Raw genomic sequence first — 25,638 nt, forward strand, 5'->3', positions numbered from 1 at the left:
ATTACCGGGGTTTGATGAAAATAGCGCAAAGCTCAAAAAGGGTATTTTTTTCCCGCTACAAAGTCGATACTGGAGAAATAGCGAGGGCTAGGGCGGTCCCTAGAATGATGCAGGTCTATGCGTGGCACCAAAAAGGGATTGTGCCGAACTAGCATAGCACTCTTGAGCATTCTTCCTATTCCTGCTCTGTTGTTGTTGACGCTGTTGTTATTTCTTCGGCTGCGCTAGGTAGATTTCATTTAGAACTCGACTTGTCCAACAACGTATCCTCGTGACAAGAGACAACTTCCAGGGGGCATCATGCCTTTTGTTCCATGTACGTCAGCCGTGCATCTTTGGCCGTCGTAAAATAATTTTAGTCTAAACTTATCAGCGGTGATCGCAGGAGCTTTGCATGTTGCAAAGCATTTCCTCGGCGTTCTCGGCCCTGGCCGGTGTGTCTGACCGATTCCAATCAGCAATTATATGGTGGTTAATAGGAGCGCGGTCGCTACTTTTGATTTGCCTTTTCCATGCCAAAAATAGTTGTTGGCAATCTTTGTATGAAGGAACGTATCTATCTGGTCAAGAACTTTGCGCTCGAGCACAGCCAGCCGCTTACAGTTTCCCCTCAAGAGGACCCTGTATGTCTGTCGAATATCCTAATAACTACTACTCCGTAGTTGGTGCTGAACTTCTGTACTTTCCCATGCCATGCTGATCCTGATCCTTGGGGCTGGCGCTGCAACATTGATCCCTCCCGTCGATTGAAAGCCCCGTGTTTGCGATTGGCCGCCAACCCCTGTTTTTGTTACGAGGATGGCCTCCATCAGCTGATGAATAGCCTCTAAAGCAGCGTTCCTGTCGAGTTTGCTGGCAGCTTGGAGACGACGACCCCAGAGAATCTAGCCACGAGACCTACTGCGTATTCACTGAAACAAGCCCCCGTGCCGCTTTAGTGCCCCGCAAATAGCGCGGTGTTTAGCCCAAGAATTACTCTGTAGCTAGCTGATGGCGTCAGTAAACGCCTCTCCAGTAGCCGTTAACTGCAAAGCGCGAGTCCCAACGAACCGTATGTAATTTTCACTGAATCATTCCATGGGTGACTCGTGCCTGGTTTGTTCTATTTTTTGCGCTCAAACTCGCTGGCTCCTGAGGGGGCTGGGCCTTGTGATGTGCTGGATGATTCTCCTTTGCCGTCGCCCGACGAGCCGAGCCCAAACCCTTTGTAGCAACCCTGGAAGACATCCATAATGGATGCTGAAGAGAAGAGCAATAATTTAACTTTCCCCGCATTGCCACTCACTGGAAATAGGAAATCCATAGGCGCATCTGGCAGCATGAAAATAAAGTATATAATGCGACACCCCCATCCGTTTGTCCTAGGACCATTAGCTAATATCTAGAAACGTCGCGAAAGCTTGTTATATAATACTTTTCGTCATTTTGCTCGGCTTCGCTCTCATATCCCGCCTCATTTGCCGACTATTCTCCTCGTGTAAGGCTATTTATAATATAATAATAAATAAACCTGTTACCCTTCGCTGTGTTAAGAGGGATATCACGATCTGAAGCAACTCACTCACCTATATTTCAAGTTTTCAGCGCTTCAGAATAACCCAGACTCTCGGAATACCAATAGCTTCACCAAAACCAAATATCAAACATGCCCTACAGCCTGGTTGAGCCTCATCCCTCCATCTCCCTCTCCCACTCAAGTCGTCCTGTCATGCACACTTCTCGCGGAGGTGCAGGCAATGTCGTCTCTGTGAAAACCACCACAACCACACCAGGCCAATCAGTCACTCACACGGCCCCGGCCACCCTTCGAGATAACCGGCCACAGGATCGCTTCACGTCCGGCCGTGGCGGCACTGGCAACGTACACAGCTATGGTGAACAGGCCATATTTAGTTTCGACGAGGAGCTAGAACGCCAACTACGACGCGAGAAAGAGGTCGCCCCCGTTTTCCACGTAGGAAGGGGAGGCGCAGGAAACAGGATAATACCGGAGGGGTTCGATCTGTCGCGCAAATACAGCGGAGGGAGCGTGAAGAGCGCATCGAGTACTGAATCCATAGACGCGGATCCGCTCAAGAATACAACAAGGAGGAGTCTTGAAGCGCAGTGGGGAAAGTTTATGGCCTACTCGTGATAGGACTCCACATGGCTGTTTTCTTCAAGAAGGGGGGGGCGTCTTTCTATCTTATCTGATTATCTCGGACAACCGACAAAACGACAAGCCACTAGTTATATCTAAAGTCTATCACACTCTTCCTGCGGCCTTACACATGTTCATTCCTGATTACTCTTTTCGCAACGACTTACGAGACCCACGATTAACTGATTAACTATCCAAAAAAGCACCTCTTATTTTCCTTCTACCCTCTTCGTCGTCCTCGTTCCGCTTCTTCTACTCCTCAGCATGGATAACTCACTTTCCATCAATTCCGAAGCAACTTTGTTCCCTACTGAGATGGTATTCCCGATAGAGAGCCATGAATCATATTTGTTGTTGACCTTTCATCGTCCATAGAGAGGAATATTCGACCCTGAGGAGATACGCTTCTTCTCAGCGTATATATTTCACATGAGTCGGATGCTTCTTTTATTTTTTTTAAAAAAAAAAAAGAAAAAAAATACTCCCGTTTCTAAATCTCAGCTACCTCCCCCACCACGGGGCTATTGCTATGATTTTGCTGTTGCCACTTCTACCTTTGTTTCCATATATTACATGTTGGATCCATATTCACATTTTATTCATGAAAACGAAAATGTCAAAATGCCTGGGACTGGGACATACTCATATAAACACTTATTTTACTCTTTATTGTGTTGAATTAGAGACACAGTGAATGCCAAGATAGGATTTCCAATGCCGCTTTTTTAAATGAACCATGGGAACTTGCCAGGACGAATTTCCATATTTAACTCCCAAATCCAAATAGCCAAACCCCCCCCGAAAACGGTTCCATAGAAGACTTAGTTGGTTGCCCATCTACAGTTCATCTCCCTTGCCGTGCCTCACACATCTCGCCGTTTATATTTATCTAGTGGATATAGGCCCCTTTAACTCCGTTTTTTGGCTTTTGAAGAACGACCAGTTTCACACAAGTATATACGTATAATAATTAATCCAGCCAGCTGGAAATATGAAATGAAAAAAATTAAAGAAAAATAAAAATTAAATAAAACGAATCCGGCTGAACGAATTTTCCCTGAATAGGGTTCAAAGCTATTTAACACAACTTCTGGAAAGCCCTAGAAACCGCCTGTCCATATTACGATATGGAACATTTTTGTTTTAAATTTTTTTTTTCTTTTTTTCTTTTCTCTTCTCTCCCTACGTCCGTACAATGTGGCGACTTGGGAAGCATAGCCAATCCAAACCTCGTAGGGGTTGGAACTTATACTATTTACTTTTTACCCTTGTTTTTATTCCCCCTTGTTTTTTATTCCCCCTCTTAAAACTGAACTTGCTTGAAAAATATCCAAAAAGTTCATTCGTGATACACAAGCCAGAAAGCTTCCAAGGATCGGGGCAATCGTGTGGCTCGGTGAGCTCGTTTTGCATTTGGGCCTGGAACCCCAATTTTTAATAATTGTTCGCAGAAAATCTCCAAACTTGACCTCCCCGTCGTATGAAGTAATTTCAACGAACGAATTTCCTGATTAGTATATTCTTCTTCTTTGCTACTCTTCAATAAAAAAAAAGGCCTAGATTCTTCTGATGAAATCATTAAAACAAAGCAGCCGAGTCGGCTCGAAACATGTAACTAGTAGTGAGAAAAAGGAAAAATCTATATACAGGATAGAGAGAAATTTGCTTGGGAATCTGACGAATAAGTTAAGACAAAGCAAAAAAGGGAAATAGGAAGTAAAAGAAAGAAAATGGGTTGGAAATTTAAATGAACATAGAAAGCGGTAGACTCGAACGTTGAGGAAAGATTAATTTATCCCAGAGAAACAAGACCATCAAAGCGTGGATATAATGCAGGGTAGGAAGGCAGGGATACGCTTGAATACTGTGATTAAGAAAGACATGCCAATGTGGGTAGAAGCGGGAAACTAGGTATCACCCAGGAAACCCCTCAGGCCTGAAATGGCAGTGCATATCCGCTTCCATGGCCCGGTGCTAGATTTCGATAAAACGAGGAAAGAGAGGGAAGAAGGAGGGCCAAAATAATTATCGTAGTACGGTAACGCTGAGCAGCCATAATGACGTCGAGAGAGGGTAAAAGAAAAAAATGAGAGAAAGAGAACAGAGTGTGAGTAAAAGAGTTGAAATGCAGGATGAGAAATGGATGTATGATACTGTACATACATGGGCAAGTGCTTCTTCTCCGTCTCCTTCTTCCTTATCTCATTCCTGGGCCCTTTTTCCGCGCAGTTACTCCGAGGGTATCGTATCCACAAATATGACTCGTCCAGCGAGGAATGATGAATGTTGTTGACATGACAGTGCAGAACATCCTTAAATTTCTTTTCTCTAATTGAATTTTGTGTGAATTATATCCGGATTCTCGTGCCAATCGTCGATGCTGACCCACATCTATAGCAAATGAAATACACAGTGAGCGTTATTGAAAAGAGAAAGTAAGGTATACAAAACGTGGAGGTTGTGCCACGAGAGGACTTGGAACGTACCTTTCTGAAAGTGCTTAGACCAGCCAGGATACTGCCTCCAATCCATGTACTGTATTTCCGTTCTGGGGGAGCAAAAATCTTGATTCTCATGTCCTTAACAGCCAATCTTTGAACTTCATGTAGCAATCTATCTCCGAAGCCTCGACATAGAGTTGAACCGCCAGAAAGGACAATATTGCCGAAGAGCGCCTTGCGCAGGTCCATATCGGTCCGATTGATCGCATCGACGACGATTTGATGAACGCCAGGATATTCAAGACCAATAATTTCAGGATCGAAAAGAATTTCGGGAGCTCGAAACCGTTCCGCTCCAACCTAGTATTCCCAAACCAATTCATCAGAAAAAGTGTGCCTTAAAGAGAGTGTGGTTGGGTATAAGCACGTCGAGTGACGCTCACCTTCAGTTTGTGCCCGTCCGGAAGAGTATATTCCTGAGTTTTAGAGTCCACCTTCGAGACGTTTGTCGACCAGTCTTTTTCCTCTCTCTTTGGATCCAAGGCCACATATCCCGTCTTCTCTTTGATCATTCTGACCACCTCTTTCTCAGCACTCGTATGGAACACATAGCCATTTTTCCGCAGGAGCAACTGTAAGTACTCTGTAACATCACGGCCCGCAACGTCAATTCTTCTTATGCTACTTGGCATAGCGAAGCCCTCATAGACGGGAACCGCATGAGAAACACCATCCCCAGAATCTAACACAATTCCTGTTGTTCGACCCGAAGCATAGAGTGACAGCACCGCCTGAATAGACGTGTAAAGGGCGGGTATATTAAATTGCTCAAATAGGATCTGGGCGGCCGTGTCTCGGTTTGTCCGTGGATTCAGCGGGGGCTCGGTCAAGAGGACGGGATGCTCTTCGCTCAACGTCTTCAATTCCCCCTCATAAACCCACTGCCAAATCTTCTCCATGTCATCCCAATCCGTCACAATTCCGTGCTCAAGGGGGTATCGAATTTTTAGGAGACCTCGTAGCTCTTGAGCTCTTTGTCCAATAAATACGTCGCCCTCCAACGCGCCGGCGAGGACTCGGAGGTGTTTTGGTCTACCGACGAAGGAGGGGAAATAGCATTTTGGAAGATCCTCGCCCGCGAACCCAGCTCGTATCGTCCCACTGCCATTGTCAAGCACTATAGGTGCATTATGCAATGTCGTTTCTGCCATGGTTCGTAGGAGTCTGTGCTGAGGGTGGAGGTTAGGGGTTGCGCTCGTAGATAGACGTTGAGATTGACGCACTCGCGGATGGGGGCTGCAGCCGGCCGTAGGGTGAGGTCTGAGTAATGATATGACCGTGGAAATGATAGAAATATGGTGTGAATTGCGTGTAAATTGGTGAGATCACCCCGAAATGAAGTTTTGTCTGTTTCGGCGATTAGCGCAATTCAATTCATGGGGTTCGTTATTATTTTTTGGCTGAGGTCAACACTAGGAAGCTTGGACCAAGGTGCCGCAGCTCCCTCTGATTTGTCTGGTCTGCAACAAGAATGCCTAGCCAAAATGTCACAGACTGAGAAGAAAGTTAAATATTTTGCAGATCTAATGAGTTTACAGCATGAAGTTTATTTTTTTATGTCGTTTTATTATTGCGGGGAATGCAAAACGCTGGGATTCCCCAAGTTCTCAATTGCCGAGTTATCTGGATGCCATCTCGGCATAAGGAGATGTGTGTTCGACTCCCGTTGGTCAATGGTGGATGAACGACAGTAGGTTGAGAGTATTGGATGCGTTGTTAGCCATAACTGGGCTTTGGCACTGAACATCTAATGGGCTCTCTTTCGTCATCTCCTCTACTCTGGGTCTAGATATCTAGTAAGGACCCAGAGGGAGTACGGGCGATTTAGATAGAGGCGCAATGATAGCACTTAGAAAAGGTAAATAACATACAAGATAGCGATAATAGTAGTAATAATAATAATGAAAATGGGTAACGCCTGCTCTAACGCCATACAATGCCAAATGGGAGGTATCACCGTATATAAACACGCATGCATCTCACAATCTCTCACCCATAACCGGGATATATATATATCTCAAAATTGGTTGACAGGTCAAAAACATCCCCCATCCAAGGGTTGATCACGAGCCCCCAACGAGTGATTCTAAGTTCGAATAGTTCGACGTTGAAGGTGCCATTAATCCACAAAACCGAGCTCGTCTTCCATCACTCCAGCAAGGCCCTTGCCGGCATGCGCTTGATTGATGCTTGGAGGCCATTCATGCATGCGCTGCCGAAAAATTTCTGACCCCATCATGGACTCTGCCAGGCTCCTAAAATCAGACTTAGCCAAACGTTCAGGGAAATGTAGCGCATTTTGCATTTAGCAGCAATAGAGAAAATTCATCAACCATACCCAAGTTTGCCATGGATCACATATCCGCTGACTGCCAGCTGTTTGGCTAGTTCGTCTTGGTGATTGTGTAGTAGCTGGGGGTTTGGGACCACCATAAGGGGTATTCCCAAGCGAAGGACTTCAAGAATTGTGCCCGAACCTTCAAACCGTACAGAACATGGTGGTTAATTGCATCAGTCTAAATCTGCGCCGCCTTTAAAAAAAAAAAAAAAAAAAAAAAAAAAAAAAAAAAAAAAAAAAAAAAAAAAAAAAAAAAAATTTGCCTTACCAGCATGGCTGACGACTAAACCCTCCGCCTTGTTTGCGCTACCGTCAGCTTTGACAGCGAGCATTTCACTCTTGAGGCCAGTCAAGTTAAAGTCGAACCCTGTTAAATTCAGTCCATATTTCTCTTTAACCATAGACCCACTCCGCTGTTTACATTCCTGGAAGGCGGCAGCTCCCATTTGCCCATATTGGATCCGAAGATCTGTGTAGTTGTTGGCCTTAAGCGCTTCCAGAAACGGTGCTTCAAGAACCTCTTGTACAAGAGCATTGAATGGAGCTGTAGCCCCGACGGTCACAAAACATAGTTTCGCCTGCTTTGAAGAGGCCATAGAGCTTGATGTCGAAGGAACCCTTCTTCACTATGTGATGCCAGCGGGCATGGATATTTGCAGAAACGGAAGAATATGTTGCTTAGGGAATAATGGACTGAGCGGAAGCAGAGAACATGAGACACAGTTTATTGATAACATGTGAAATAGGAAATCTGTCTCTTCAGAAATCATGAGTTGCTGTGAAGTTCCAAGGATGCGAACTTCGCCGGACAGACAAAAGTGTTCAACTGCCTCTTTGGAGGAACATCGGAGAATTGTTTATGCGAACCAGCCCAAAACTTTCTTGTCCTCGGATCGTTCAACTAACCTTCATTTCATATCCTAAGTCTTGCGGAAAGGATCTCCGGATACGGAAACCTGGTATATGTTTACGATTTCGGCCCAATGGCTTCGGTAACGACGTCTATCGGCCGGGCCGCTTTGGTCCTCTGTAGACAGACAGCCCCAAAACGGAGCGCGATACGCCCCAATGCTTTCAGACCACAACGGCAATTTGCGCCATTCAGCCATGCCAGCCAGCTGAAGCAAAATGATTTACTCGAAGTACCCGAATACTCTCCAGACCTCCTTGACGGATCGGAACGTGCTCAATATGATGCAATGGCTCCGGACCAGCGAGAGACATTCGACCGTGAGTTCACGACACTCGCCAAGACGCTGCGCGAACAAGGTCTTGGGCAGACGATGAACGAAATCCATAAAGAAGCGGGCCCGTTTATAGGCTGGACGGGTGGGAATGAGGATGTTGAAGATTATTTTAACGACGACATTCACAGGCTTCACTCTGAGCCTTACATGCAGGACGGAATGACGAGTATGGCATACGACGAGCTAGAACAACACCGGGAGTTAAGAGAATTCGCTCGAATTGCGGCATGGGAAATGCCATTGCTTAGCAGTATGTTTTCAGTTTCCACTCTCTCTTCTTGGATTACATGCTGTCTACTAGGTGGCTCCTTGTGGCGCCTAATTACACAACATTACTAATTTTTATCTCACCTTCCAGATCATGCAAAGCCTTTCACCCTACCAGATGAGACCCATCTCCTCCGATTCCGATACACCACATACATGGGCGAGACACACCCAGCCGAAACCAAGGTCGTCGTCGAATTCTGTTCGAAAGATTTAGTCCCCAACTACCTTACCGAAGAGCAGCGCATAACGCTATTAAAATTGGTCGGTCCCCGCTACAACCCCGACCAAGACCTCATCCGCATGTCAGCGGAAAACTATCCCACCCGTGCCCAGAACAAGCGATACCTGGGCGATCTAGTGGATAGTTTGATCAAGGAGGCGAAGGAGGGTGACTCCTTCGCAGATGTCCCCTTGGACCTCCGCCACCACAAGCCGAAGACAAAGTTGAACTTCCCCAAAGAATGGGCGATGACAGAAGAGAGGAAACAGCAGCTACAGGAGAGGAGGGAGAGGCTAAGACTCACGGAAGCCGCGAAGGCTACTATTACTGATGGAAACGAGGTGATACAACAGGCGATCAACAGCATTCCCGCTCTTAACCCCGCCCTTCAGGTGGGTGCTGGAGACGAGCATGCTGGAAAGGAACCCGTGCTCGTACGAGCTAGGAGTGCTCCTGCCCCATGGAAACCGTTCTCTGGACGACGCTAATGGGTTGTTTGCTTCTTTATCCACTTCGTTTCGAGTTAATTTTTTTTACCGTGTTGTTTTTCCCCTTTTTTTGAAAGGGTTGCATCAAATAGATGGTTTTGCAATCTGTACATTATTGGTGGTATTGCAGCTCAAATTTTTAACGAAGTATTGTATCATATTCTTTTCATTCTTCGCCATTTTTTTCTAGGAGAATGGGAACTGTAAGACCGGAGCCAAAAGAGACAAATTTTTTTTTCTTTTTTTTATTCATATAATAGCGCTATCTTAGGGGGGGGGAACAAGCTGAGCCACCATCTTTCAATGCCGCGGGAATGGGCGGGTGCTGCTGAACCTAACTAAATACAGAAAGAAACATGCCTGTGCTGATCGTAAAAGAAAAAAAGAAAAAATCATACGCATCTTCAGGGGTATATTTTATCCGCCTCAGTGATAATAAACAGAGGTGCAGTGGGTTATAGGCTTGCGGAACACAGCCATCGAAGGGAAGGGGGAACCCAATATCTTTGGTCCAACGCTATTATATCACAAGAAATCCAATACAGTGGACTGAACATATAGGTGCTCAGTACATGAATCTGACTTCGAAGGGTACACCAAGGAAAAGGCCTGATTGAATGATTAAAAAGAAAAATGAAAATGAAAAAAATGAAAAAAATAAACAATTACAAGGGGTTGTTTGAAAATAAGGGGACAGGGGGCAATTGTCATTCACTTAACAACATCAAGAATCGAAAAGAAAAACTCAGGACGTCTCTGGTCTCAAAACCCAAGAATTATTGGGCGAAGCGAAAATCCATCACCTCAGCTCAGTTGGGAGGAGGATAGGCGCAGGGAATGTAGCCTTTAAGAAAGCTCTGCTCTGATAGAAACCTTTTAGTTGCGTTCATGGCGGCTGGTGCCGTCATTGAGGCCAAGTCCAAAGGGATCATTCTTTGCAATCTGCTTCATACGGCGCTGACGCCAATCCATACCGTTCTGGTTGTGCCCAATTGGCTTGAGAGAGGGGTTGGGACTGCCATAGCGGACGATGTCACCGAAATGGGCGGCGCGAGTACCGGTGGTGTTTTCATTAGGACCAGGTGTTGCAGTGCCACGAACAGGCTCCATTGCCCATGCGGAATTGGCAGAGCGGAAGGCTTGCCTGCGAGGCGGAGAGCGGACAGGGGTTGAGAAGGAGGAAACGCGTCCGGCATGGCTGTAGGTGGTCGAAGCCGGCGTGTTGCGGATCGCGCCTTCAGCTGGGAACGGGCTGTTGAAAGCAGAGGGATTCAACTTGTGGGTCGCAAGTGGTTCAGGAGTCATTGGTCGCTGCGGCCCAGTCACAGCCATGGAGTTAAATGGAGGAAGGAGGCGGGAGGCCATGTCATTGTTGGTGCGGTTAGTCACAGCCCAGATGGAGTGAGTTCCAGAGCCATTGTTCTGGCTGTGCGGATGCTGGTTTGCTGCAGTGTTTGCAGGGTTGACAAAAGCCATAGTGTTCACCCCAGTGGGAACCGCAGGGCTGGGTGCACAGAAGCCAACAGGCTCATGAATAGTAGATCGCTGAATGACATCCATCACATTGTTACAGCCTACAGTCTGGACAGGAGTTCCTGCCAACATGCCTTGAGAACTCTGTGAAACAAGGCCGAAATCTCCCCAAACTGCTTTGTCACCAGCCATGGACAATCCCCTATTGATTTCTTCCGGTAGAGAAGAGCGGATAGCAGGATGCATCATGTGCACTCCCATCTCACGGGCAAATCGGGCCTCATTTGGACCAAAAGTCGCGCCAGCAACTGGAGCGTAGCTAAGTGCACCGTTTGCAACTTCTCCTTCAGTGACCCCTACGTTGAATCTTGGGGGAGGCAACGCGAATCTAGGGACTGGGACTGGTGCCATTGGGCCCGTCTGCCTCCAGCTACGTCCAGCGATCGTGCGTGAGTCGTTTCCATCAGACCCAACGATGCTTTTGACCTTATACTTCTCACGATACCAGCGGGGGATATCACGAAGCCCAAGGCGTCCCAAGGTTTCAGCATCTCTAGGCATATCGTGCTTGTAAAGACATCCTGTGACTACTTAATACGACTGAAATGGTTAAGAAATAAGGAAAAAAGATCAACATACCCTGCTGCGCATAGTCACACTCCCCGCGACGGATCCAGTAAGAGCAATACTCCTTTTTGGGAGTGGTTTTTGAGTTTTTCACATTCTGAGACCCGGCCCCTATGTTTCGGGATGGGGTGTCATCCTATTTGTTTATTACCCCCTTATTAGCTTAAAAGAAGGACATGAGACGACAGTGGAGTGTTGAATCTACTCACCAACTTCACGAGCTCCTGGCCAGTGTTGGCAACAGTGTTGTCGTTTACTCCGTTTCTCCACGCCATAATGGTGCGTTCCTCAGAACTGGGGTTCCAAATCACAGCATCAACACCCCCAGCTTGACGAAAGATTCCATCCCCACCAATCGTAATAGCAGACTGGGGTGCCATAGCCGTTTCCGCATTGGACTCTCCATTGGCCATTTCAGCATTAATGGCATGAGTATTGCCATTGACAGCGACGTCGATGGTATAGAACTGACCACGAGCGTTCACAGTCCCCAGATTCTCCATCCCATTCGCATGGTCGATTTGACCTAGACAGCGAGGAACACCACGAATGGTTACAAAGGGAGGCAATTCGTCGACTGCAATAAGTGCAGTGACAGCTCCGCTTGGGCGGGTGATACAAAACTCAGGTTGCATTGTCAATTGCTGTTTGTCCTCCTGAAGTTTTGAGATAGGTAATGAAAACAGGTTCAAGGTTATGATCAGTTTCACGCACAAAGCAATAATAAACACAGTAGTTGAATGAAGAAGCCAAACAAGAGCACCAAACAGTAAATAACAGTTGGAGGAGACGAAAAGCAAGTAAAGGAGGAAGTGTGCGAAAAGTTAAGCGAAGCAGTTGAGAACAGAAAGCTCGAGCAAAGAGAAGAGGAGGAAGATGAGAAGGAAGAAGAAGACGAAGAAACTGAAAGAGACTGAGATCTTAAGATGAGGGGTTTGAACAATATTCACACGGTGTAGAGGTGAATAATGTTTTGATATATTCAATTTGTTTAAACAAAACAAAGCAACTGAAGGTTGTTGGGCCGGAGAAGAATGCCGTTGTGATGGTGACCACTGTAGCGAGGAGAAAAGCGTAGAATTCAACAACACTGAGAATAACACAGAAAATCAGATGAAAAAGATAAGAGAAAGCAATGTAGACTGTGACTCTAAATTATAATATAGAAGTACCATCCAAAAAAGATGCAATTCATATAGCTACTCATGCTCAAAATTCTAGAGAGACTGAGGAATAATAATCCATTAAATAGAATAATAGAGAGATTCTAGAGAAGAAGTGAATGAATAGAAGAAGTTCACTATTTGCCACATAGGTACCTATGTGCGTATACAAGTTAAGAGAAAAAGAGAAGAGAAATGGAAACAGCAGAGGTTCTGTTTCTGTTTTGTTGAGCCATTATTCACAATTGACTGAGGAGCAGTTTGCCAACATCTTTTCCCCCAGAGAGTAGTTTGTTCCCAACGTATCCACGATGACATCTGGCAGTGTGACCGACCCAGCCCTTAGCTCTCGGTACCCTGCATTATATCATGTACAATAATACATGTACAATCAAAAGATATATGTACCAGCGCCCCACGAAAACCATTAGCATGGACCTAGATGAAGAGTAGATGATAGGTGTTCCTGAACAACAGTTCAATACCCAGCAGAGTGAACACATTGTCAATCTTGGAACAGATTCATGACACTCAGGTCAATCAGGCCAAACCAGGAGGCCCCTTTTCATTGACTGAAGGGTTTTGTAACAGGTCAAAATCACTGGACCTAAACTCAACAATGTCAATGCTTTATAAAGGAGCTAGTAGCGGAGAACAAAAAAAAAAAAAAAAAAAAAAAAAAAGGATATCATATCTTGAATCCCCCGGTGTGTTCAGGCTCGACCGCTTGCTAGGCCCTGAGTAGGTAGCTAGGCTAATTACCCACAGTCCTTTGAAACGGAGGAAGGCTAAGTATGATCTCTCCATACATAGTATGAGAATAGAGCCATAGAATAGCTTTTCAAGCTGCCACCTGGAATAGAGAGTCCGTTGTCTTTTCAGAGGGATTTCCAAAGAAAACGTTTGTATGAACAACATAGAAGATGGAATAAGGCCGACAGCACTCCATCTCTCTCTGAGGTTGTAGGCTAGATAACGTTGGGAAAAATGAAGAGATTAATTGCTCTCTATTATGGCGGGTTGTTAAACAGGCTGTGGCTCGAATTTGGGCAACCTTTTGTGCTTTGCCATTGTGGCCTTGTATTTTGCAACACTTGGCATCATGGAACGCGGCGTGACGGTGGGATTTTTCTTTCTTTTCTTCTTCCTTAACTAGATCTGGATGGAGAGAGGATATCACCCGAGACCTACGTTTATGTAATGATCCCCATGGCCTGGATAAATATGCCCTTGTGTCCATCCGCGAGAGGTGGGCATGTCAGCGCGCAAGGAACAAAAGGGCGCTTGGGTCATTCCCATGTTTCTGATAGGAAAGTAGCAAACAGACAACCCGTGTGCACCCTAACAATGAAAGACACCAGCGACGACAGGTTTAGAAAGCGAAATATACTCCGTGTGTTCTGCAACTCCTGCCTACGAGTAAGTGGTGCTGTCAAATTTTTGCTGCTTTTCGGACAGAATTATATCCAGGCTGGCATTAATTGTTTTAAATCACAAGATCTTGATCTATTGAGTTAACTAGCTTATTACCTATTTGAGATTAGCTTCAAAGAGTGAGTCACTAATAACTAATCATTGATTCATTGTCACTCAGCTTCTGAGATAGCTCTTATGTGCTTATTTGAAATTCTCAATTTTCACGAGGAAATTTCTACCAAATGCCTTTGTTGATGGTCTTAAGCTAAAGCTTCAAAATATCTAATAACGGACCGTTCTACTTTAGAGTAAAATTAGCAGCGGAATTTAAAAACAAAGGTCCGCTCTAGTGTGATCTTTTTGCTCTCGTCCCCATAACACACCCCCCCTATAAACATCGAAAATCGCATGCGAACTTCAAGCTGATATGATACATTTCGCAAATTTAAAGAAGAAAAAAAAAATACACGAGTAAATACCGAGAACCCTCGCCATAAATAAATTAATACATCATGGCATCATGGCTTTGCGCGTCGAAAAGAATTGGAGGATCATTTCTACCTAGACCCACTGGGAGATAGATAAGGATAATATGGGTATGACTGTTGTGGGTGTGTGGGCAGCGATCGTGGTAGATACGGATGAGATGCCGTATTAGTTTGGTCTGGATGATGCGATGGAAGTGGCGGATTGGCAGGAAGATATGCTGCTACGTTTTGGGCTGGGTGAAAAATCGGTGGAGGAGGGGGGGCCTGAGGCAAGGAATCCTCCTTACCCTTGGCTAGCTTGAGCTTTTTCCTCCTCACCAGGTCGCCTCGAATGCCTCGTAGATACTTGGTGGCCTCGTCAACTAATGCCCGCTGTTCGGGGCTTTCCTTCAGGGAGCCGAGCATTAAAGCAACTTGGGTTTCCGAGTTGAGGTGGGGACATGTTCGCCCGCGCCCATAATGCGCGATCCCACAAAGTCCACAATGTTCAACACCAGCCAATTTCAGCGGGCAGTGTCCGGTTTGATGAATTTGATCGCAGGCTACGCAGCGGCGCACTGGACAGGATGTAGTACTGGATTCTCCACTCCCATCCATTGTGCTATCTAACTCCAAGCTGACATCGGGCACTGTGGTCCGCTTGAAAGGGCGTACTAGAAAATAGAAGTTAGCATCTCAATGATCACGGAAACCAACGGTATGAAATTTAATACCTTTAGTAGACTGTTTGCCTCCCATATCCTTTCCGGTACCCGATTTGCGAGACTCGCTGACAAAATCGCCATCGGTATCGGCATCCTCGGGATCAGATTCAGGGCCAAATGATTGAAATTCTGCATCGGTATCGTCTTTTCCTGAGGCTTTCGGTGATGACAACAGATGCCCCTCTACACCGCGATACTGAAAGGCATAGTCAACCGTTTGACGCTTGCGCTTTCCCCGTCCTAATGCTTGAGCGTTTGCTTTCGCCTCTTCGGCAGCGATACGTTCGCGTTCCTGTAGAATCTTGTTCCATACTGTATCATTTGGAGTCGCCGTTTCCGAATCGCCTAATTTGTCTGAGAGTGTGTCATTTACCCACACCCTGGCGAAGCTGAACTGGGACTCAGCGGAGCCATCATCTCCAGCTTTTGTATTTTCGATCTGACTTCGGTCAAGGAGCTTTTCAATTGACTCGTTATCATAGTGAATATCGTCCGTGGTAGCATCGTCAAAGAGGGCATCTGCTCCGTGGCGAAGGATGGCCTCCAAATCAACTTCTGTGTCATCCTCCGCGTCCATATGCTCAATTAAGACCTGGTCTAGAGCCATCTTCTTTTTGCCGATTTGCATAATTTTCTCTTCCGCGGATCCCTTGGTCACCAATTGGAAAACGAGGACTTTCTTTCGTTGACCGATTCGATGCGCTCTCGACAGAGCTTGAATGTCCTGATGTGGGTTAAAATCAGGGTCCATAATGATAACCGTGTCCGCAGTTGCCAGATTAATCCCAACACCTCCAGACCGAGTAGATAGCAAGAAAGCAAAGTATGGTGAATCGGGAGCGTTAAAATCATCAATCTGCTTCTGTTTTTGGAGAGACGACATAGAACCATCAAGGCGGCGGTGTAGCAGACCCAGGCCGTCGAGAAAATCTTCAACCACATCCAGGTTATCCAGAAATTGACTAAATATTAATACGCGATGGCCCCTTTCTTGTAGCTTAGGCAAGAGCATTTCCAACAATTGAAGTTTCGATGAAGCTTCCACCAAATTTCGGTGGGACAAAGCCGCACTGATAGCCCGCTCTTCAATGGCTTTAGAGTAGACAAAGGGATGGCATAAACATTTCCGAAGCTGCATCAAAATGTTGTTCAGATTGTGATGTTCCGTCCGTTTCAGTGTACCGCCTGGGGTTTTCTTGAAAATCGACTGAATCAGTTGTGGGTTCTTGGCTAAAATCGATTTATAAAGCTTCTTCTGCACAACACTCATTGTAACTGGTAGAATGATCTGTGCCATTGGTGGTAAAAATGTCAGAACCTGAGCTTTTGTTCGGCGAAGAAAGTAGGGACGGATCATGTCATGTAGTTCAGTAAGCGTCTCTTTTGTAAAATCTCCCCCATATTGCTGCTCGAGGGCCTCAGCATTCTTAGACGGGTCGCAAAATTGGATGATATTGAATAACTCGCGAATATTATTCTGTAGAGGTGTGCCGGTAAGAAGTATTTTGAACGGGAAGTTGATGCGCGTCAAAGCTTCGTACAACAGATTTTTGTCGTTCTTCAAGCGCTGACCTTCATCAACAACTAATCCAGCCCAGGGGATGTTCGAAAACAGTCGTCTCGCCGTCTCATCTATCATTGACTCGTACGAAGTTACAACGATATGACATCGAAGATCTGAAGAGCCATCTGGAAACATTTCATAATCATGTGCGATTTTCCTCGCCGCCGAGGAGCCGTAATATGTCACAACCCGTAGCTTGGGTGCCCAGACCTTTATTTCCCGACGCCAATTAGGGCATGTAGAATTAGGAACGACAACAAGAAAAGGCCAACATCTGTGGTCGTGAACTAGGGTCGCAAGAAGCGCAATTACTTGAATTGTTTTCCCCAACCCCATCTCATCAGCAAGGATGGCATTTTGTTCTTTGTACCACATGTAGTAGAGCCAGTTCAAGCCATCCTTTTGGTAATCCATGATTTGGCCACCTGTTAGCAAGGGAGGCTGGGTTTTTTTAACCAGCTGTGTAGCAAAATCTTTGGACCTTGCGGTAGCTAAATTTTTCTTCAATATGTGACTTTTTGGCACACGCACGTATTTCCCAGCAACCCAATTTTGGTATGCCATCTGATAATCATGCCAGCGCTCAGTCTCTTTAGGCGATGGAATTGTTTCCCACACAGCGTCCTCATATGGTAGGCCCTTATACTTGACATAGATCTTGGATACCTCTTTGACGCGGGCCATATCAATTTCGAGTGATGAGTTGCTGACCACATTCGAGTATTCCAAGTCAAAAATTATGTCAACACGTAAAAACTCTTCCGGGATAGCGTCTTCTTTTGACATTATCGGCTTCAAGGATTTTGAAGATTTACTGAATGCTTTCCGGGTGGCAGGGGCGGCCTTGGCCCAAACCCACGGGCCAGGCATCCATGACGTTTGGAAGTAAGACTTTTTTCGCCATTTTATTAAATACTCCTTCGCAATTTCCTCCATCATATCTGAAGTATATCCAGGAATGAAGCTGTTAAGGTCAACTGGGCGCCAAGCAACAAGAGTTTCTATATCTCCAGGCATACTGGCGCAGTCCTCACAGGTAAACCGCCTGGAATATTTTCTAAACCTTTGCTCGCTGTCATCTGCACCATCACTCTCTTCCAGGCTGTGGGAGGGATTTCGATTTTCACCTCTAGGAGGGAGATGATTCATATGCCAAGCACGCTCGCATGAAGCACACCGAAACAGGATAGAATCCACATTATACAAGGGAATGTCAACATTGGTTATGGGATCGGAACCACCGTTCTCGTCCCTTAGTTTCTGCTCCTCACGGGCCGTCATTCGTTGTCTTAACGGTTTTGACAGTGGGCCGAGTTGATGGCATTGAGCACAAGCACCCTGGTGAGGAGCAAGGATGTCTTTTGTGTGGGCAGAGCCTAAACAGCGTCGGCACTGCAGAACAAAATCTGCTTCCCCAACCTTAGTTACTAAGTGCTCCCTTTGGTTGCGAGGACCAAGACATTTCTGGTGATATGATGTAGTGCATCCTTGGCAGAATATGAGAGGACCCTTTTCATAATCAACAGAGAGACAAGCGTTGCACTGATGTCGATGGCGGGTTCGAAAAGGGTCGTCCTTTGAAAGCTTCCTGAAGAATTCCTTTGTGGCTGAATATTTCACCTGGGGTATGTCATCTTCTGCTTCTGAAATATCATCTTCTAGGCGTTCTGTCATGCATTTTAACGACTTGACTCTCTGTGAGGACCGCACGCCGATTTGGGGTTTGTCAAAATTGTAAGACCTGGGGAGCCGTCTAGGACGTCTGGTTCGCTGTCCACGTCTTCCGGGCGGTTCTGAAGATGAGGACTCCATCGATTCATCGTCAGTATCTGGTCTGGAAGGTCGCATAGGTAGTCGTCTCCGCCTTCTCCGCCGCCCATTGACTGCTGATTCATCAGTTTCGTCCTCGGAGTCCTTAGGGGCTGTGGTTTGGTGTATACGTGAGGAGCGTCTTCTCGTGGTCCTCGCCCCATGACTAGTTTTTGTGGATGGTTTCGAGAGAGGATCGTCATCTGAAGACAAACTGAGGGTTGTGGAGTTCACATATAAACTATGTTTCTGGTGTCGCGTTCTACTTGGGCGACGGCGAAGACCTACTGTGCCTTCTTCTGAGGTATCACTGAGCGTTGGAGGTCTCGGACCAAGCTGACTGTATTGGGAGAGAGCATTCCGTCCGTTGCGAAGTGTTCGGATCAAGTTGGCAGACAGCTGAGATATACAGGTAGTGAGAAGGAGAACGTGAACATAAAAGGAAGAAATGGGCAATGAGGGTTCTCACATTAACTGTATCCCCACTTGCGAGTCTCGTGGAATATTTTGGCGGATAGGAGTCGTTCGTTTTGTCAATGATTTCTTCAACTTTTAATGAGCCAGGCAAAAAAGCGTAGTCATCCTCATTATCTATTGTTGGTGGGATGATTTGAATTATCTGCTTCCTAGCTTTGAGGTCAGATGCTTGGGAGCTTCGGTTGGCATTAGCTGCGGTGAATTGGCTCAGGATATTGGCTGCCATCGATGGATCCTCCTCCGAGCTATAGTACGGGACATTCTGGTTGTCCATAGGTGCGATGGTTACAGGGAATCAGAGCGCAACAAGGGGATGAGTTGTTTCCCTCACATGTGGGTTTGCAAGGTCAACACCTGATGCAGCCCAGAATCGAAATTGGTCCTGCACTCATATGTGTCACTGTTTGTCGTCGCGAGGTCGTGTTATGGCCAGACAAATTGCAGAAAGTGGCTGAACGCCCGCGTCGTGACAGGGATGGCCACTAAACCTGATCGGGTCGAACCAGAGAAACTTGCTGCTGGAACAATAAAAGTCCGATATAAAAAAAATTATTGGCGACAGGAGGTGCTGCAAGAGACATCAAACCTTCAATTCAATTATTTTTTGATAGACCACCGTTACATTGGGATAGAAGACATATATCTCATTTGGGTGTTTATTGAGCCCAATTACCAGCCCTGTTGGTATATATTTAAATTATGCTTAACCGCCATTGCAGTGCACTGCTGAAATCGCATCGACTATGCTTTGCCGGATTGACTGAACTTAACTTCGCAACAGGAGTAAGAAATGCTTCCATAAGCTCGGCCATCCAGAAAGGAATATACAGCTCGCGCGATTCTCATACAGACAGAGAGAACAGGGAGAGCGGAGGGAGTAGAGGCAGAGGTGGCAGAGGCGGGAGACCGGACGGCGGAGGAAGAGAAGGCAGAGGGAGAGAAGGAGGAGGGGGAAGAGGAAGAGGAAGCGAAAACAGGGACCATAGAGGTGACAGAGAGGGCGGGGACATCCAGTATGGTAGGGGCAATGGCAACCGAGGAAATTTTCGAACGCCAAACGATAGACTGAGACCCAACGAATCCAACTTCTTTGGTTCTGATAACCGCTGCGTACGGCCAAGCTCAGAGACCGAAGCAGGGGGTTACAGTACACCCAATTTTCGCATAGCCAACGATAGGCCAACTTGGGACCGACGCGATTTTCAAAGAAGAGATGAAGATCGAAGCGGTGACTGGTTGTCTAGCAATGAATCTAACTCCTCCCGCCGAAAAAACCGTCATGAGCGGAATGCAGAAAAGCTCGCTGCACGCTCAGAACAAACTGAATTTAACCTGGAAAGACCTCCTCATACCCGACCCCAAGTTTCCATTACAGCCCCTCGCGCCATCCCTTATACAACGGCTGCTTCCGAATTTATCTACGGCGCATCGGCCGTGCTCGCTGCTCTGCGATGCGGCCGCCGCAAATTGTACAAGCTCTACATTTACGATGCGCCCGATAAGGTCTCACTCCGATTGGGAAGGAAACAGCCTCGGGATCCAATGCTGGATACAATAACTAAATTTGGCCTGGCTGCTGGTGTCCACGTCAAGCAGGTTGCTGGCAATTGGCCCAAGCTATTAGACAAAATGAGCGGCGGAAGGCCGCATAACGGGTGTATCCTAGAAGCATCTCAACTACCCAAATTGCCAGTTGACAGCCTCCTTCCGGTCGCATCACTCTCAGATACGCATTTTAATGCGTCAGTTTGTCAACAATCGGCGGAGGAGGCGGAAGTCAATGGCACAAGTGGACGCATTCCTCGATGGGCGTACAAGGATGAGGACTGTTCCTTGACGGAGAATGTTTTCAAACCGTCCCGATATCCCTTTGCCCTCCTACTGGACGGAATTCGAGACGAAGGAAACGTAGGCGCCATTATCCGAAGCGCTTACTATTTCGGCGTCGACTCTATCATTGTATCCACCCGAAATAGCGCCCCGATATCCGCTGTGGTCATAAAGGCCTCCGCAGGCGCCGCGGAAAACATCCCCATCCTAACAACCACCAACCCCACCAACTTCCTGAAAAACACGCGCATGAACGGCTGGAAAATTTTCGCAGCTGAGGCCCCCGCTGCGGCTAGTGCGTCCCAGCAGACATTCGGCACATCAAACGAGCAAATCCTCAGTCGGCGGGACGTAAGTACTAAACTTAGCGAAGCGCCTTGCATCCTGATGCTTGGCAGCGAAGACCAGGGCTTGCAGAGAAGCGTACGACAGCAAGCAGATGGTGCTGTGGTCATACCAGGTGCTATCACCTTGAGCAGCGCAGAAGATCGAGCGGGGGTTGATAGCTTGAATGTGAGCGTTGCTTCTGCGTTGCTATGCGAGGCCTTCCTTGGGGACCCATCTTCGACTGGCCAGGGCCGGTCACCGGCTGAGGGCATGATGTCGACTGTCGACATGATTCGCGAGGAGGTGAAGGAGGATCCGAATAAGATGTTTTGATTCTCTCGGTTATTTGTCGGGTTTTTCCGCTGTCCCTGGCAGGCTGGCAGATTTCTTTTGGGGTTGTTTCAACGGAGTTTTTGATGTTCTCCGTGCATATTAACAGCGCATGTAGTTTCCCAGCTTTTTATATATAAGAAACCATCACTAAGAAATATATATAATAGATTAGAGAATATTTGTATTTAAGAAAAAGTGTGAATTTTTCTCTTTACAGTTTTTTCTCTTTTTTTTTTTTTTTTTTTGAAGAAGAAAGATAAGCAGTTCTTTCAGTATAAATTTATTCAGGTTTTTGAGCAGTTCTTTGAACAGCAGATTCAGCTGCTTGAGTATATTTTCTTCTAATTAGTGTGTCTGAGGTGAGAATCAAACTTTACAGTTATTATATTGTCTAAAGACATTACTTCTGATCACAGTTTTTGTTCATTACATTAATCTTAAATAGACTGTAAACTGACTGTGTGACTGTGTCTGAGATCAGAATCAAACTTTATAATTATTATATTACTTTTAATTATAATTTATATTTATTATTTACAGAGCGAAGCGAAGCTAGACTGGCTGCTGGGATCATGAATTTCACATTTGATTTCATTTGATCTGGTCTCATACATTTCTTGGCATGAATCCCGCTGGGACTGACTATCAAAAAAACAGATAAAGTGACTATATATCAGATCTTAAAATGAAATCATGACTTGAAAAAAATGAGAAAGTAGTTCTATTTAGTCTCATTTAGTTTCATTCTTGGCATAAAGTTACTATTTTTAGACATTTTAAGGTTTTTTTTAGACTATTTTTAATTTTTTTAAAAGTAATGCTTTTTGATAATGCTTAAATGAGATTTAAAGTCATTTAAAGTAATAAAAATAATTTAAATTGAGAAGTGAAAATCATGATCTCATTTGAAAAATGTGACAAGAGTAGACAGTAAGTCTCACTAAAACAGTATGAAACTACTATCTAATGTTAAAATCATGTAATGAAATCAGTTAAATTGATAATGAGACTATCAAAAAATCTGGTTCTGATCTCAGACACGGTCACATGATCAGTCTAAGCGAAGCAAATATATGATGAAAACCCTGATTATTAAAAGTGAAGAATTTTCTTTTTAAGGTTCTTGGCATGAATACAGCTCACTGATTGATATAGAATTAAGTGAAGCATAATTTCATAATATTGTACTATAACTTCTGTGTCTCTGTGTGCTTATAACATAGTTATCTTCATCTTATTAATTATCTACTCTGTACAGATTCTTGATTAGATTATACATCTTATTAACTATCTACTCTAAACAGATTCTTGAATAGATAATATATCTGATTAATTATCTACTTTATACAGATTCTTGAATAGATAATACATCTGATTAATTATCTTTTATAGATTCTCAAGAATGAATAATACATTAAAAGCCTGTGTTCACTGCTTATAAAATCAGTCTTTTAATTAATTTATTTCTTTACAGTGTTATACTAGTACTACTTCTACAGCTATCTGTCTTTAATACTATACTCAGAGAACTCAGGTATTATAATCTTCTCTTATTATATCTTTTCTATTACTGATTATTTCTTTACACTGTGTAGAACTGTAAATAGATATATATAGTAAAATCAGATTCTTCTACAGTTATAGATTCTAATAAATAAGTCTGAACTTCTCTTATTATCTCAGATATATTAATACTTTATATAATTAACAGTAGTCTCTTAGACCTGTGAACAGTCTATTAAAATAGATATATTATCTAAGATTAAGTTTTATTACTGTGAAATTTATAGTTCTGATATATCTTTATTAACAGTGATCTGTAAAAAGAAAACTATTATTTAAAGAGCTTATTATATTATCAGATATTATAGAGAATATCTCTTATTAACTTTATTCTTAACTTAATTAAGAAAACAGCTGCAGTTATTATTTTTAATAATTAATTTATTTCTCAGTTCTGTAGATCTCTCTTCAGTATTTCACTAATTATCTATATAATTATTTAACTTATTTTTAAGTTAATCTTAGTTTACTTTTACAGATATACTTCTTTATTATTATTATTATTATTCTTCTTCTTTCATTATACTCATATATAAGCAGAGCTTATGATGAGTTCTTATGTAATGTTAAATACAGATTAAGTGTTGATTATACAGAAGAAAATACAGGTGTTGAGATCACGCCAAGATAACAAAAACATAGAAAATACAAAGAAGTGATAATTAAATACATGTGATAATAACTTTCCAGCTCAGAAACATAGAGTGATTCATTGAAGTGATTTGTACACCTCTGTATTTATTAGAAATCTGAGGTGCTTGAGTTCTGAATTTAATGTATTCTCTGCGGGTTTCAAACCCATGCGCCTTGATTTCCCATGCCAAGGTGCTACTGAGTGGCCGCATTAATCATTCAGTCACTGGGGCTCAGATATACTTCTGCTACAGATAGCTTTTATATTATTTTTCTTATTTTTAACTTCTTAAAACTCTGTTTCTCAGAGCGCTGTAGATCTGTTTATTAATTAATTTAATAAAAGAGTTAGCAGTCTCTTGATATTTTATCACTCTATATAATCTGAAAGCTTAATTAATATATTAAATATAGAAGCTTTTATAATTTTTTAGAGATATAATCAGTTATAAGCTACAATTATCTCAGATTCTTTAATAAATCTTCAGAGTTCTACTTATCTTACAGATTCAGTTATTAATTCTGATAATTAACAGTATGTACAGAAATTTCATTATATATTTAAAGATTTATAAATAAAGATCTGTAGCTATTATTAGATTTACTGATTCAGAATAAATCTTTAAGATAATATTTATACTTATCATTATACTATTAATTTGAGATAGCTGTCTTATAAGCTGTTTTTATTCTCTTAAGAGAATAATCTTAATTTCAGTGATCTTGATTCAGATCTCTCTATTCTCAGTCAGATTAAAGAGATATTAATTTTATATATATATATCTTTATTAAGATTTATCAAGTCAGAGAATATCAGTATAAGTAGACTGACCGCTGAGATCATGAATTTCACATTTGATTTCATTTGGTCTGATCTCATACATTTCTTGGCATGAATCCCGCTGGGACTGGCTATCAAAAAAACATGCAAAGTGACTATATATCAGATTTTAAAATGAGATCATGACTTGAAAAAAATGAGAAAGTGATCTCATTTAATTCCATTTAGTTTCATTCTTGACATAAAGTTACTATTTTTAGACATTTTAAGGTTTTTTTTAGACTATTTTTAATTTTTTAAAAAGTAACACTTTTTAATAACACTCAAATGAGATTTAAAGTCATTTAAAGCAATAAAAATAATTTAAATTGAGAAGTGAAAATCATGATCTCATTTGAAAAATGTGACAAGAGTAGACAGTAAGTTTCACTGAAACAGTATGAAACTACTATCTAATGTTGAAACCATGTAATGAGATCAGTCAAATTGGTAATGAGACTATCAAAAAATCTGATCCTGGTCTCAGACACGGTCACACGGTCAGTCTAAGTATAAGTATAAAGATTATATTATTATCTTTTTAAAGATACTGATTATATTTTATTAGAATGAATGCAGTGCTGACACTTTGAACCCTCAGAATAATCTTGTTAATTACTTAAACTATTGAATTATTGATTGCTATAAGTTCTAAAAATCATGATCTATCACTTACTATGTAGCATCTGGCGTCACTATCTCATATAGTGAGAGAATTCTTGTGAGATTTCATGAAACAGGCTGATATATTGATAATCTCTGCAAGATTTGTCATCTGAAAGGTCTCTGATTCATCTATAATAAATAGTTAAGTTCTACTCTTACTATTATTCTTCTTTTCTTTGAATTTCTTTACTCTCACAGTATTGTAGATTTTTCAATTATTTAGAGTACTATTTAGATTAGTTAATTAATAGATACTAAAGTGAGATCTCTCATATTCAGAATATGTAGATGAATTGTCTGATCTCTGATAATTTCAGAAGTTCTCTTGAGTATTACTATAATTATATTCAGTACAGTCTTCATAGACTGAAGTTGATATATTATTGTTATTAGAATTAGTAGATATAGTAGTCATTATAGCTGTTGTAGCTGTGTTAGTCACAGAATCTATATTCTGTAAATTCTTTTTATCTTTTAAAGAATCTAGTCATAAGCAGATCTTCTTCATAAGAAAATCAACATTTAATATCACAGCTGTAA

General features: G+C 43.4%; 7 protein-coding genes across 9 annotated transcripts; 3 read left to right on the forward strand and 4 right to left on the reverse strand.

The window, feature by feature from the left end:
* Positions 1-1,087: 1,087 nt before the first annotated feature.
* On the forward strand, positions 1,088-6,163 carry BDCG_00447. Of its 3 annotated transcripts, XM_045415962.1 has the most exons (3): positions 1,101-5,084; positions 5,174-5,215; positions 5,354-6,163. In XM_045415962.1, the coding sequence occupies exon 1, from the start codon at positions 1,646-1,648 to the stop codon at positions 2,132-2,134; it is 489 nt and encodes a 162-aa protein (XP_045279177.1). In that variant the 5' UTR covers positions 1,101-1,645; the 3' UTR covers positions 2,135-5,084; positions 5,174-5,215; positions 5,354-6,163. The 3 variants fall into 3 exon arrangements, with proteins under 3 accessions (XP_045271787.1, XP_045279176.1, XP_045279177.1); XM_045415961.1 differs by having other exon boundaries at positions 1,088-1,477; positions 1,578-6,163; XM_045415960.1 differs by having other exon boundaries at positions 1,088-6,163.
* BDCG_00448 (actin-like protein) lies at positions 3,276-6,097 on the reverse strand. The gene is made up of 3 exons (XM_045415963.1): positions 5,025-6,097; positions 4,627-4,941; positions 3,276-4,531 (listed from the first exon to the last, which is right to left on the reverse strand). The coding sequence occupies exons 1-3, from the start codon at positions 5,790-5,792 to the stop codon at positions 4,469-4,471; spliced, it is 1,146 nt and encodes a 381-aa protein (XP_045271788.1). The 5' UTR covers positions 5,793-6,097; the 3' UTR covers positions 3,276-4,468.
* Positions 6,101-7,770, reverse strand: BDCG_00449 (glycosyltransferase family 28). The gene is made up of 3 exons (XM_045415964.1): positions 7,248-7,770; positions 6,980-7,118; positions 6,101-6,896 (listed from the first exon to the last, which is right to left on the reverse strand). The coding sequence occupies exons 1-3, from the start codon at positions 7,573-7,575 to the stop codon at positions 6,761-6,763; spliced, it is 603 nt and encodes a 200-aa protein (XP_045271789.1). The 5' UTR covers positions 7,576-7,770; the 3' UTR covers positions 6,101-6,760.
* A 105-nt stretch (positions 7,771-7,875) lies between these two features.
* Positions 7,876-12,474, forward strand: BDCG_00450 (37S ribosomal protein Rsm24). The gene is made up of 2 exons (XM_045415965.1): positions 7,876-8,476; positions 8,585-12,474. Exons 1-2 carry the CDS (start codon positions 7,963-7,965, stop codon positions 9,202-9,204), a joined length of 1,134 nt encoding a protein of 377 aa, XP_045271790.1. The 5' UTR covers positions 7,876-7,962; the 3' UTR covers positions 9,205-12,474.
* Positions 9,419-12,277, reverse strand: BDCG_00451 (uncharacterized protein). Its single transcript, XM_045415966.1, has 3 exons — positions 11,514-12,277; positions 11,317-11,440; positions 9,419-11,258 (listed from the first exon to the last, which is right to left on the reverse strand). Exons 1-3 carry the CDS (start codon positions 11,937-11,939, stop codon positions 10,081-10,083), a joined length of 1,728 nt encoding a protein of 575 aa, XP_045271791.1. The 5' UTR covers positions 11,940-12,277; the 3' UTR covers positions 9,419-10,080.
* A 1,013-nt stretch (positions 12,475-13,487) lies between the features above and the next one.
* Positions 13,488-19,437, reverse strand: BDCG_00452 (chromatin remodeling complex subunit). The gene is made up of 3 exons (XM_045415967.1): positions 18,918-19,437; positions 15,085-18,847; positions 13,488-15,024 (listed from the first exon to the last, which is right to left on the reverse strand). The coding sequence occupies exons 1-3, from the start codon at positions 19,197-19,199 to the stop codon at positions 14,441-14,443; spliced, it is 4,629 nt and encodes a 1,542-aa protein (XP_045271792.1). The 5' UTR covers positions 19,200-19,437; the 3' UTR covers positions 13,488-14,440.
* A 187-nt stretch (positions 19,438-19,624) lies between these two features.
* Positions 19,625-21,415, forward strand: BDCG_00453 (RNA methyltransferase; the record flags this gene model as incomplete). The annotated part of the gene is made up of 3 exons (XM_045415968.1): positions 19,625-19,708; positions 19,776-19,938; positions 20,094-21,415. 3 exons carry the CDS (start codon positions 19,625-19,627, stop codon positions 21,413-21,415), a joined length of 1,569 nt encoding a protein of 522 aa, XP_045271793.1.
* Positions 21,416-25,638: the final 4,223 nt, after the last annotated feature.

Source organism: Blastomyces dermatitidis (genome assembly GCF_000003525.1).
Source record: "Blastomyces dermatitidis ER-3 genomic scaffold supercont1.1, whole genome shotgun sequence".
NCBI classification, from domain to species: domain Eukaryota; kingdom Fungi; phylum Ascomycota; class Eurotiomycetes; order Onygenales; family Ajellomycetaceae; genus Blastomyces; species Blastomyces dermatitidis.

Excerpts from the sequence above, each read along its gene's own strand:
- BDCG_00447 (XM_045415960.1), top strand. The coding sequence starts at position 1,646 with ATGCCCTACAGCCTGGTTGAGCCTCATCCCTCCATCTCCCTCTCCCAC.
- BDCG_00448 (XM_045415963.1), bottom strand. The coding sequence starts at position 5,792 with ATGGCAGAAACGACATTGCATAATGCACCTATAGTGCTTGACAATGGC. Across the intron at positions 4,942-5,024 it reads CGGACGGGCACAAACTGAAG|GTTGGAGCGGAACGGTTTCG; the intron begins GTGAGCGTCACT and ends TGGGAATACTAG. Across the intron at positions 4,532-4,626 it reads GTCTAAGCACTTTCAGAAAG|ATGTGGGTCAGCATCGACGA; the intron begins GTACGTTCCAAG and ends CATTTGCTATAG.
- BDCG_00449 (XM_045415964.1), bottom strand. The coding sequence starts at position 7,575 with ATGGCCTCTTCAAAGCAGGCGAAACTATGTTTTGTGACCGTCGGGGCT. Across the intron at positions 7,119-7,247 it reads TTTAGTCGTCAGCCATGCTG|GTTCGGGCACAATTCTTGAA; the intron begins GTAAGGCAAATT and ends TACGGTTTGAAG. Across the intron at positions 6,897-6,979 it reads GTGATCCATGGCAAACTTGG|GAGCCTGGCAGAGTCCATGA; the intron begins GTATGGTTGATG and ends GTCTGATTTTAG.
- BDCG_00450 (XM_045415965.1), top strand. The coding sequence starts at position 7,963 with ATGGCTTCGGTAACGACGTCTATCGGCCGGGCCGCTTTGGTCCTCTGT. Across the intron at positions 8,477-8,584 it reads GGAAATGCCATTGCTTAGCA|ATCATGCAAAGCCTTTCACC; the intron begins GTATGTTTTCAG and ends CTCACCTTCCAG.
- BDCG_00451 (XM_045415966.1), bottom strand. The coding sequence starts at position 11,939 with ATGCAACCTGAGTTTTGTATCACCCGCCCAAGCGGAGCTGTCACTGCA. Across the intron at positions 11,441-11,513 it reads GCCAGGAGCTCGTGAAGTTG|GATGACACCCCATCCCGAAA; the intron begins GTGAGTAGATTC and ends ATAAACAAATAG. Across the intron at positions 11,259-11,316 it reads GTGTGACTATGCGCAGCAGG|GATGTCTTTACAAGCACGAT; the intron begins GTATGTTGATCT and ends AAGTAGTCACAG.
- BDCG_00452 (XM_045415967.1), bottom strand. The coding sequence starts at position 19,199 with ATGGACAACCAGAATGTCCCGTACTATAGCTCGGAGGAGGATCCATCG. Across the intron at positions 18,848-18,917 it reads CAAGTGGGGATACAGTTAAT|CTGTCTGCCAACTTGATCCG; the intron begins GTGAGAACCCTC and ends TGTATATCTCAG. Across the intron at positions 15,025-15,084 it reads AGGCAAACAGTCTACTAAAG|TACGCCCTTTCAAGCGGACC; the intron begins GTATTAAATTTC and ends TCTATTTTCTAG.